Source organism: Vulpes lagopus, chromosome 23 (assembly GCF_018345385.1).
Source record: "Vulpes lagopus strain Blue_001 chromosome 23, ASM1834538v1, whole genome shotgun sequence".
Lineage (NCBI taxonomy): Eukaryota > Metazoa > Chordata > Mammalia > Carnivora > Canidae > Vulpes > Vulpes lagopus.
The window spans coordinates 58,362,528-58,374,542 of record NC_054846.1 but is presented as its reverse complement, the minus strand read 5'-3'; the positions used below and the strand labels follow the sequence as shown (position 1 = coordinate 58,374,542).

Below are 12,015 nucleotides of genomic sequence, written 5' to 3'. Positions count from 1 at the left end.
GGACTGAGGGCTTCAGTTTTCTGCTCGCTGTTGGCTGGAGGCTGCCCTCTGTTCCTGGCCACGTGGGCCTCTCCACAGGGCGACTCACAGCAGGGCCACCGGCTGCCATCAGAGCAGCCAGGGAGAAGAGCCAGAGAGAGTGCGAGCAGGAGAGTCAGTCTCTTGTAACCTAACCTCAGAAGTGACACCTCTGGGGGCAGTTAAAAAAGCGAGTGGCTAGACAGGCCCACCCTCAAGGGGGAGGGGATGACACAAGGGCATGAGTACCATGGACAGGGGTCATTGGAGCTGGATAGAAGCTTCCTACCAGAATGGGTCTGGACAGGAACAGTCACAGAGTGAGAAAGACCCAGAGGGAGAAAAGGAGCCAGAGAAGGCGAGTCTGGACATCAGAGACTATCTGGAGACTAAGCAATGTCTGAGGAGTCAGAAAAACAGGAAATCGGGAATGTTTTTAAGGGCAGGAGTAGCTAGGAGGGGAGGGCTGCTGGAGCCGCAGGAAAAGCTGAGGGGGAGGAGTAGCTGGCAAGAGGGAGTAGCTGGGGAGCACAGGTTTGAAGGTGAGAGTTGGAGAGGCCGGAGGGACTGGTGGTGACCCGAGTAGTTGCAAGCGGGACTGGCTAGAAAGCGGGATGGCTGCGGGCAGGCAGGAGCTAGAAGCATCCGACCCCTTCCAGACCTTCCACATCAAGGCAGGGAAATTCGCAGGTAGGACAGTGGCTGCTTGTCTGCTTGTCTGCCCCCAGGCCGGGAGGAGGCATCTCTGCCCTTGACGGATTCTGGGTTCCCATCAAATTCCAAATGGGGTCTTGCCTGCTGCTTCAGGGCTCCCTGCTCCCCTGGGCCTGCTTGGGGCTCCAGGAGCCAGTTTTAGGGAGGACAACCCTCACCAGGGCTGGGGAGGCCCCGGAGAAGAGTAGACCCTTTCCTCCGCGGCCCCTGCCCATCCCCCGGCACCAGCCTGCTCCAGCACCCCCACGCCATCACGCACACCGGAGCTGGGCCAGGTGCCAGTCAGACAGGCTGACATCACAGACAGGCACAGCCAGACTTGGAAGCATCCCAGTCCAACGAGGCCTGTAGAGCCACCTGCTGCCCCGGGATCCGCGGGGCAGGGCCACTCCCCGCAGAGAGCAGGGAGCTGGCTGGCGATCATTTCCTGAGAAATCTCGTGAATGCCACGCACCCGATCTGCCCATTGCCTCAGGCAGCGGGGGCCCTTCAACCTCGACCTGGTCTCCCGGCCCCAGCACCTTCTCTGAGCCTCCCCGGCCAGGTGAGCACGGCAGCCCACCCACCAGGCCTGGTCTTAGGGACACTAGTTCTGCTCATACGGCAGCGCCCGGCCCAGGATGCTCGGGGCCACTCCTGGTAGGAGCTGGAGGGCCTGCACACCACCTGCTCTGAGCGCCCCCACTCCTCGCCCGCTCCGGAATGAAACACCATAGACGGAAACCCTCGTCTTACCCTGGAACACAGTATGCAGGGGTCCCTCTCTAGCCTCACGGGGTTCTCTGTGGGGCAGGGCAGCGAAGTGGTGGGGAACACGAGAGCCAGTGGCCCGGGTTGGAAGCCTAGCTTGGCCACTTAGTGTCTGAGTGACCCTGGGCGAGCTCCTTGGCCATGGCTTCAGGTTCTGTCAAATGGAGCTGAGGGTAGCCCCCGTCTCCCCTGATTGTCGTGAAGAATCAGTGAGTTAATGCAGACAAAGCTCTCGGAATGGGGCCGGCACATGGAAACCTTTCATAAATGTTAGAGAAGGAGAAGGCATTTCTTTAAAACCCAGTCTGAAAACCACTGCGCCATGTGGCCAAAGAGCCAGGGCTTCCTAGTAGGTGGGCCTGAGTCTGAATCCTGGCTTCATCCCTTACCAGCTATGTGTTTTGGGACCTTCCCTCCCAGGGCCTCAGTTGCCACGTCTGAGCAAGGGGTGGCCTTCCCTCCCTCAGAGGGTGGTAGACAGAGTTCGGTGACCAGAGCCCTGTTAAGGGGGGTGTGTGGTGCTGGGCTCCTGGCGTGCTCAGTAACTGTGTGCATCCGCCTCCTGTCATGGCCCAGAAATCCAAGATCTCCACCTTTGAGAAGATGTGGGCCTTCATGAGCAGCAAGCCCTCGGCGCTGGTAAAGAACAACGAGGAGGGCATCCAGAGGACCCTGACGGCAGACTATGCCCTGCTCATGGAGTCCACGACCATCGAGTACGTCACCCAGAGGAACTGCAACCTTACCCAGATCGGGGGCCTCATCGACTCCAAGGGCTACGGCATTGGCACACCCATGGGTGAGCAAGGGGCTGTGGGTGGGCAAGCGGGCCAGCGGGGGATGGGAGCGGCTGGGGGATCTAGGATGGGCGGGACCCCCTAGTCCGCTCTGCACACAGTCTTCTGCTGCCTCTCCCAGCTCATCCCATTGAGCCTCAAAAGGTGGCATCTCTTCAACCCAGAGACAAAGGAGTAGAGTCACAACCTGGCGAGGCCAGCGCGGGCCTGTGCAGAGGTGGGGAGTCAGTTCAGAGGTCATGCCTGCTTTCTCTGACCTCACTCCAATTGACGCAGCCCAGATCCACAGGGCCTTCCAGGGGCCAAGGCAAGACCCCCCTACCCCAAATCAGGACCTTGCTCCCACCCAGACACCGTGGGAAGATTCAGAGACGGGCCTTTACAAGCTTCCAGGGAGGCTGGGGAGGGTGGCTGGCGCTGCCCAGGGTGCTGGCAGGGGCACGTACCATGTGGCCTGGGTGCCACTGCCAGCCAGACTCCCGCTCCCACACTCAGGCTCCCCGTACCGGGACAAGATCACCATCGCCATCCTGCAGCTGCAGGAGGAGGACAAGCTGCACATCATGAAGGAGAAGTGGTGGAGGGGCAGCGGGTGCCCCGAGGAGGAGAACAAAGAGGCCAGCGCCCTGGGGATCCAGAAGATCGGGGGCATCTTCATCGTGCTGGCCGCCGGGCTGGTCCTGTCTGTGCTGGTGGCTGTGGGCGAGTTCGTGTACAAGCTCCGCAAAACGGCAGAGCGAGAGCAGGTGAGCGTCCAGAGCTGGGGACGGGAGGGCAAGAGGAGGGAGGACAGGGTTCGAGAGCCGGGTTCCCACCTCCCAGGCATAGGTGCTGTGCGGTGTGTGAGCTCACCCTGCCTCAGCCCGCCCCCCCTCTGCTGGGACTCTGGGCCAGGCCATGCCCCCCCATCTCCAGCGGGCACCCCACAGCAGCCTGGCCCTCCTGCCTCCTCTCTCCCATCCGCTCTCCGAACACAGCCAGTGCCCTGTTTAACACTTAATTCAAACTCAAACCATGTCATTCCCCTGCATAAAACCCTCCAGGGTGATCGTTGAAGCTGGGTGATGGCTACATAGGGGTTCATTATACTGTTCTCTCTACTTCTGCATAGAGTTGGAAATTTCCATAATCAAAAGTTTAAAAAAGAAAGGAATGTTAAGAGGTCTGGCCCAAGCATGCAGGCGGCAGGGCTTCCCTCAACCCATCTGATTAATTCAAGGGTGGAAGAGCAGTGGCTCTGGGTCCTGGGAGCAAATTAGAATCACAGGGAGAGTTTTTTAAGTGCTAATGCCCTGGCCTCACTCCCAGAGATTGTTTTAATTGGTCAGGGCCAGAGCGTGGCATTGGTGTCTTAAGGAAGTGTAGCTACGGGGTGATTTAAATGTGCGCATGCCTCTCGGGGAGACATCCAAGGGGACCCAGGGCCAGGGTGGAAGCAGATTGCGGTTCTGGCCCGTGTGGACGGGACCATTCAAAACAGGCACTTTTTGCATCGATCAGAGATGAGATGCGGGCCCTTATAATCTGGTAAGCCAGAGTCAGCAAACAGGAAGGGGAAAGATCATTCTTGGGGTCACGGTTCTCATGGGCACGGGGAAAGGCACACGCTCCCCAGTCCAGCCGGGAGCCGTCCATGGGTACATTTCTGGGACGCGGACAGCATCTTGAAAGCAGCCGCACATTTTGACAGCGAATCGTGCTTTTAGAAATGTACCCAAATGGAAGTGGCCAAGGATAGATACAGGGGTGTTCACTGGAGTGTTAATGATCACATGAAAAATGGAGGGGAACACCCCCCACCACGTCCGGTAATGAAGGATGGCTTTTAAAAAAACACACACAATACCTTAAAAAAAAAAACAACCAAACTCTTTAGGAATTCCCATTGCAATTGGGATGAGCAACCACAATCCACCAAAAGCCCTACCAGATCTGGTCCTTGCCCACTTGTCAGACTTTCTCCTGCCCCCCTTCTCCTCCCTTAACTCTCCTCCATCCACACACACACACACTGGACTCAGTTTTAGTGCTTAACGCACCAAACACATTTCAGCCCCAGGCCCCTGGCACGTGCTGCTCCAGCCGCCTGCAGCGCTCTCCTGCCAGAGCACCATTTCCTCATTTCTACTGGGAAACCACATTATTGGCATATTCTGGTTATTCGGGTTCCAGCTGAAATGCCACCCCTCCTGCCCCCACGGCCAGCACCCCTCTATCCCACCTTGCTGCTTTATTCTCTTAATAGTTACCATGCTCTGAGGTGTTATATTTGTTGGCAGGTTTATCACCTGTTGCTATCACTTCGCAGACCCTAAGCTCCCTGAGGGCTGGGTCCTGTCTTTTTCACCTCTGTATGCCTAACACCCAGAACAGTGCTTGGCGCCTAGTGGGGCCTCAATAAATATTCCTAGAATGAATAAAGGAAGGTGAGGAGGGATGCTATCCAGAGATTAGCGGGGGCGTTAAGGGGAAGCTTGGAGGGAAAGCGCTAAGAGGCGGAGCCAGAGCCCAGGACCTCCCTACCCCGCATAGCCAGCGCTCAGCTGCCGGGTGCTCCTGCCCTGGCCTCACTGCATAATCGAGTTATCGACAGCCCCACTGCCTTCCAGACGAGCCACAGGACAGGCTCTGGCCATTGGTCTCCTAGGAGCCATGGCCATCAGATACCTGCAGGCGAAGCTGCACTTTTGCCACCCCCTTCGGGTACCCACAGGGACCCAGGCCAGAAGCCACTGCCACCCACCTGCCCTGCGGGGACCTCCCTCCCCGTGGCACACCTGGAGAAACATGCTGGACTTTCCCAAGTGGGACCATGGGGATTTTCCCCTTAGTGGGAAGCCCTCCCAGGGGTAGAATGACCCATACATTCATCAGGTGTTTCTTAGGTCTGACACGGGGCCAGGCCGAGTGCTGGGAGCTGGGCTTACAGGGATGAAGCTGGCTGGTTCCCGCCCTCGGAATCTAGTGGAGAAAAATCAAACTTGATGTGCATGCCAGTCAGGACCTCAGCTTGCTCATCTGTGAAACGGGGATGGGATGGTACGATCCATCTACCTTAGCCTCCAAACAAGGACATCGCGCTTTGTAGGCTGCCTCACAAACTGGTCATCTGGAGTGGGCAGAGGGTGGGAGGCCTAAAGGCGAGAGAGAGAGAGAGAGAGAGAGAGAGAGCCTTGGCACAGCCCTGGGAGGAAGGGGAGGGGCTGGCAGGGGCTGCAAGACCAGGCCTCACCCATGTGCCCCTTGCCCCCCACCCCACCCCAGCGTTCCTTCTGCAGCACCGTAGCCGATGAGATCCGTTTCTCCCTTACCTGCCAGCGTCGGGTCAAGCACAAGCCACAGCCTCCCATGATGGTCAAGACTGACGCTGTCATCAACATGCACACATTCAACGACCGCCGGCTTCCGGGCAAGGACAGCATGGCCTGCAGCACATCGTTGGCCCCCGTATTTCCCTAGGCCCAGGTGGGGTGGGGACCGAAGGCCTTGGGGCAGGGCAGAGGAAAGCAAGAAGATTGGAAGGCCCCTCCCCTGTGCCCACGCTGGGTTTGGGGGTCAGAGCTGTCGCCTGCCTGCTGGGCCAGGAGCCCTCTGCCCTTACCTACTGGGAAACCAGCAGGCCCCAGGCCAGCTAATTGGGCCTCACTCGCCTCTCGTTTCTTCTGTGGGTTTCTAAAGCTGCCAGCCGAGACAGCCAAGGCCAAAGGAAGCACATATGCCTCTCTCAGGCCAAACTCACCTGCCCCTCGACTCTCCTCCACAGTCAGAAGTTTCTACCCTGGCCCTGCAGAGGCCAAAGAAAATGGGAATCAGCTTGTATGTTGCCACTTCTTCCCTGTGAGCCCTGGCCTCCTGGGCCATGACCGTGAGCCCAGAGACACAAACCTTGGGTACTTTAAGGATTGTAGTGTGGCTGCCAATGGGAGCTGAAGATGGGGGATGGCCACCCCACATGTCTTGGGCAGAAGAAGACTTCATCCCTTAGGGGCTGCTCACGTAGTCCTGGTCTCTTGGACCTGGCACCATGTATGGCAGCCCCCATATTGGCAAAGTTGAAGGCAGAGAGCTCCATAGAGGAAAAGAGGAGTTTGGGGTATGGGAGAGAGGAGAATGCACAAAGGCCGCCATTTTTAATTCTTATGGACAGTGTCCCAGTGGCTCCCATCCCTCAAGGAGGTCTCCAGGAGTATAAAGTGGGGGAGTGAGTGGTCAGAGCAAATTTTCTACTTTCTGGCCAGAGGATAGAGGACCCCCTGAATCTCCCACAAAGGCTGACCAGAGATTCAGCCCATATTTGAAGACAGAAGAACAGTGGATTCCATGGAAATCCCAGAGGCCCTCAAGCCATTGGGATGGCTTATATTGCTGGTTACTGAGCTGTTTTCTAAACCCTAGTGGCATTTGAGAGCTTGAGTTCTTTGCTAGCTACTCATCAGCAACTCCCCACTCCTGGCCAGTTGACCTTGACTTCCCCTGTCACCTTGGAAGGAGAAAAGAAACCTAGATTGAAGTGAAAGTCATCACCCCTCTTCAAAAGAGGGATTCAGGTCTACTTTGGGGTAGATGGGGAAAGCCAGAGGAGCCCTAAAGAATTCTTGGCCTCCTGGACTTGCCAAACCTAAAGATGCTCTCCGGAAAGGAAGGTTTTCAGGGACAGGACATCAGAGCTCATAGAGGCCCCAAGGATAGGGAAAGAAAAGCTGCCTCCTGGAGAATTAACCAAAGACCCCACATAGAGATACAGGCCATCTAGGCCCCGATCTCTTGTCCAGAGCAGCTTGGACCTTGTGGGGTTTGGGGGTACAGCAAAGAAATAGTAGCAGATGGGGTACCAGTTAGGGCCGGACCAGATGACCTGTGGGTTCCAGCTAGGTAGGATGGATGCTCTACAAGTTTTTGACTTTAAGATTCTAGAAAAGGAATGAGACATGGAAGGGTTAGGAGCAAAGTGTCCTTAGAGAATACAACGAGGCCGGCAGGGCTTCGTCAAGGGCATGCCAAGGGCCGAGGGCAGTCTCTGAGCGGGGGAGAGAAGCCTGGAGATTCTGGACGGGGACCCAGAAGACACTCGTTTTTACCCCGTCACCTCTCTCCTGCTTCTGCTTAGGGAGTCTGGTTTGGGAAGAGCTACATTTAGATCTCAAGGACCTTCTCGATTGGGGTGAAGGATCATCTCTGGCTCCCCCCCAGGGACTCCCAGAGCAGGAGAGCGCAGTGGGCTCATGTGATAAATACTGTTCCTCCTCCAAACTGTAGGCTGCAGGACCAAGCCAGCTGGTTCCCATAATCCCAGCAGTTCCAACAGGCTGTGTGCTTGGAGGTAGGAGAAGAGAGCTGAACGTGCAGCATCGCCAACACATGTAATGACAGGAAAAGCCATGCTGTGTGTAGGAGTGCATGTGTGTCTGTGTGTGTGTGTGCATTTGTGTGTATCTTTGTGTGTGTGTGAGAGCTGTAGGGACCGGGGGTGAAGGACCGATTTGGTCATCAGACAAGAGTCCAGGGCACGCAATAATAGAATCCGTTGGGTTCTGACGTGTGTGTGCACACATGTGTGTGAATTTGGGATGAGAGAGACAAGTCTGGACAAGCAGCAGAGCCCCATACATGTAAAAACAGGAGAAGCCATGTCTTAATGGGGTTCTGGGGGGTATACATACGTACACATGCATGCATGAGTGGGTGTGCTTACATGCATGCATGCGTGCATGTGTGTGTGCACACATGCATGCACATTTATGCACCAATGGCAGAGAGTGGAGACAGGATAAAACCTGCAGCATTGCCAAATGTTTAAAAGGAAAAGCCATGTCATCAAGGGGCCCACGTGTGAGCGAGTGTGCACATGTGCACGTGGGCTTGCATTTGCGGTGGAGAGCGAGGCGGAGGACAGGACCAGACAGACGAGCCGCACAGGTCGATGCGTGCATGCACGAAGCCACGTGGAACCGTAGTGTCTCGGAGCAGGGGGTGGCGGGGAGGTTTGCTCACACGTGTGTTCAAACTCACACATGTGTTCCGGCTCACAGCAGGAGCAGAGATGGACCATCAGGAAGGCAGGGGATCGGGATGTGTTTGCACTTCTGCTGTAGGGAGAGATCGTTTGTCACAAGGATTTGTCGAGATCATGTGCTTCTGCCTATGGTGCTCCGAGAGTGTGTCTGATGGGGGAGGAGAGCAGTGGCCTATGGGTTGGGAAGGTGTCTCGTCTGGACAAAGGTAGATGGCAGAGGCACAGTTCAATGAGAGGAGTCCCCCAAGAGGAACAACAATGACCTTTAGACTTCCGAATGCAGGTGGGTGACGCTGCCCGACCTCCCCTCCTGCCCAAGCCTTATGTCCGTCTGTGTGGCCCATGTGCAGACCCCGGCTGGTGCCCTGTTTGCTTCAAGACCAGCCCGGCGTTGAGAGTGCAGTGGAGACGACTTCTGCCCGAGTGTGAGCGTCTTCCCGGGTATGGACGGGGCCAGGTGGCACTACGACACTGGCGGGGGAGGGAGGAGGGAGGAGGAGGTGCTCCCACGGAGGCCAACCAGGAGGAGTTAAAGGCTCGGTCAGGCGTCCCAGCAGGAGGCTGTGCCCACACCTGGCAGCACCGAGGGGGGTCGTGGAAGTGTCAGCATTGGTTTCGATGGAACAAAAGATGGGACCTCCCTGGGCGGGTGCTGAACTGTCCTTGTCTGGCCCTCCCTTAACAAAAGATCGCCCCCATCTCCCACCCCCATCTCCCACCGGCTCAGACTGGCCAGATTGGGGGGCAGCAGTGAGGAGACCCCCCCCCATCCCCAACCCCCGCCAGTCACCAAGGCCCTGGGTCTTGGATGGTGAACCCTCCTCCTCCTCCTCCTCTCTCTCCCCTTGGCCTGCTACCGGTCTCTCTGCTGTGGACACATAAGAAAACCCTGACAGCGTTGTCACCATTCAGGTGGCCCTTCTGCAAGTGTCTCTCAAGAGGAATAATGCCCTCGTGAGGGCAGATAAGCTGACTCTGGATCCCTGAAGGCTCGGAGGGCCTCCCCCCACCTCACAGCCAAGACTGCCTCCACGAGAAGAGCACACCTGGCTCCTCCCCCGTGCATGTGTCAGGCAGCAGTGATAGCCCAGGTGGGAGGAAGGCCCTGGCAGGGTTGTTGGAAGGTTCCATCTGGTGAGAAGTCACCCTCTCCTCGCGCTGGAGAAGAGCAGAGGTCGGCCGGGCTCACGCTCGCTGAGAGCAGAGGCCCCCTCCCTGCCTTCTCTGCCAGGGGTGTGGTGTGGAGGTCGACGAGCTGCTGCTTCATCCCCCAGCATGAAGCTGGGCCCTTCCCAAGCCATTCTCAGCGATATGCACAAACATCTGGAAGTTGGCCAAACCCTGGCCACGTGTCTGGACTGGCCCTGTGTGCACAGCCCCCTGGAAGGGCCCGGTGATCTCGCCACAACAGCTGGATGGACTTCACATCTGGGATGGGCCCCGGGCCCGCAGACAGACGCAAGAACTGAGCCCAATTCTGTCGACAGGTCTTGAACGGATGGACACATCTGGAACAGTCTCCCGGGCGGGACGGACGCATCTGGAACGGGCCCCGCTGCCTGCCGCGGCGGGAGGGCCCTGCTCCTTGTCCCCGTGCCAGTTTGAATCAAGCTCTCATTTTTCAGTCCTGGATTTGCCCTGGAGTTAAAATTTCAGAGCTGAGGCCATATGTGATGTCACAAAACTGTTTTTGGTAGAAGGTTAATGTTCTGTACAATATATATATGAATGTAAAAAGATATATATATATATGCTGTATATATATATATATATATATGCACAGTGTATATATGCCCCGTAGCCCATGTGTATACGCACCCCTCCCCGCACGTCTGCACACAGAGTGTACATAACCCAGCCAGTATGGGTGGGGACCAGGTGAGGGACGGGGCGACAGCAGGCAGGTCTGGGAGGGAGGCCACCCGGGGCAGGGGCCGCAGAGAGCCCCGTGGGATGGGGAAGGCCCTGCGTACGTCCCAGCTGCAGACCCCGAAGAAGGGGACTGGACCACAGGGGCTGGCGGATGGGCCTGGCCCAGCAGGTGCCCCCTGGCCAGAGGCGGGAGAGATCCAGGGGCCTGGTCTCCATCTGAGACCATCTGAGGCAGGACAGCAAGCAGGGCCTGCGTCTGGGGAAATGTCACGCCAGCACTTGGCTCCTGCGACCTGTACTCGTCACAGTGGCCAGGTGGGTGTCAGGCTCCACCTAGAACATCCTGAGAGGCTGGAACATTCTAGGTGGCACAGGCCTCCGCCTCAGGTTCTCACCCACACACAGCGTCATGGTTCACAGCTAGGGAAAATGCTTTTTAAAGAGAATGGCCCCGAAGGCATTGTCTGCATGCCAGTGCAGTGTCCCTCTGCCCTACTTACTGGCCCTGTCACCATCCCCTGCCTTCTAGAATAGAAGACCTCAGATCACCCTGCAGTGTGTCTCTATCTTGCAGACCCAATCTCTGGGGCCTCCAGAAACAGGGCAGCAGCTGTAGTGATGGCAGTAATGCCAGCAGGTTTGTCCCACTGCAGGCAACCTCCCCAGGCCCATTTGACCCAGAGGTCGGCTGTGAGCGAGTGACCAGGGAGCCGGACACGTGGAGAGTGCAGTGACACCAGGTGAAGAGGAGAAAGCAGCACGGCCCTCCTGCCCTAGCACAGCCCAAGCCATCCGCCTGCCTCCTCTTCCCCGGGCAGGGCAGCTGGCAGGGAGCACCCCCACCGTCCCTGCTGACCTGTGGCCCTGCCCTGCCCGGCTCCCCCTGTGCTTCACCATCCCAGTCCTTTAGCTTGTGGTCCTGCCCCCGTCACCGGTCAGGGCACCTCTGGAATCTGCAGAAGAGAAGGTACTCGAGTGGGCTTCCGTGTGGTCCGCAGCCCGCCTTCTGCTTCGGCCATGGGCGTCAGGCTGGTGTGCACTTAATCTGCCTCTGGGGCCCCCCCACCCGCCAGAGCACATCTGAATCCAGCCCCCTGAGGAGGGGCCTGTCCTGGCTCCAGGGGCCCTCATGCCACTGTGCTCCAAACCCCCACCCCATGTCTGCCTGGGCCTCCCTTGTCGGGGACTTGGGTTCCCAGCCCCAGGGCTGAGCCCCCAGACAGCGCCATGCGAGACCCCTGGCCTGTCCCACCACCCAGACCAGAGTGCCTGGATGCCCCCCACTCCCACTCAACATGGTTCCCACACACTGGTCTCTGGGCCATTCAGGGGATGCCCTTTGTGGACATGCAGAATTTCTATGAATATAGTTTTTTGTAAACATTTTGTAACAATTTGGGTTTCATAGTAACTGTGTTACTTGCCAATCATTCTAGGCTGATGTAAATAACTTTCCAAACAAATCTGATTATTTTCCTTTTTAAGACACTGTGATATATCAAAGTGCACAGTTTGCTGTATGAAGTAATATGGTTTTAAATTTTAAATAAAGAAATGTTTCTAGAAAAGTGTCCCCCCTCCCCGAGGTGTGTTTTCTGCTTCTCTGCTCTCTCCGTCAAACCAGAGGGTGCCGGGCAGCTGCGTCATTTTCTCCCCAAGGCTGACTGTGTCCTCCTGGGCAGGAGACCCTGGGATGAGTGGGTGGGGGGCACCAGCCCAGCCCCTGGTTCTCCTTTCAGATAGCAAGGTGAGGTGTCTACCCTTGACATCGTCTGACCTCTGTCTTCCCATGGGCACATCTGTCCCCAACTCGTCACCATCCACATAGCTACCCGGCGAATTGTCATGTCC

The 12,015-nt window shown here is 57.2% G+C and overlaps 1 protein-coding gene across 1 annotated transcript in view; it reads left to right on the top strand.

The window, feature by feature from the left end:
• GRIK3 (glutamate ionotropic receptor kainate type subunit 3) overlaps window positions 1–11,698 on the top strand; it is a 222,254-nt gene extending 210,556 nt beyond the window's left edge. Inside the window, exons 14-16 of the mRNA XM_041737767.1 lie at window positions 2,059–2,281; window positions 2,775–3,025; window positions 5,544–11,698. Coding sequence (XP_041593701.1) covers window positions 2,059–2,281; window positions 2,775–3,025; window positions 5,544–5,738 — 669 coding nt within the window. The 3' untranslated portion in view covers window positions 5,739–11,698. The remainder of the gene's footprint in view (window positions 1–2,058; window positions 2,282–2,774; window positions 3,026–5,543) is intronic.
• The last annotated feature ends 317 nt before the right edge of the window (window positions 11,699–12,015 follow it).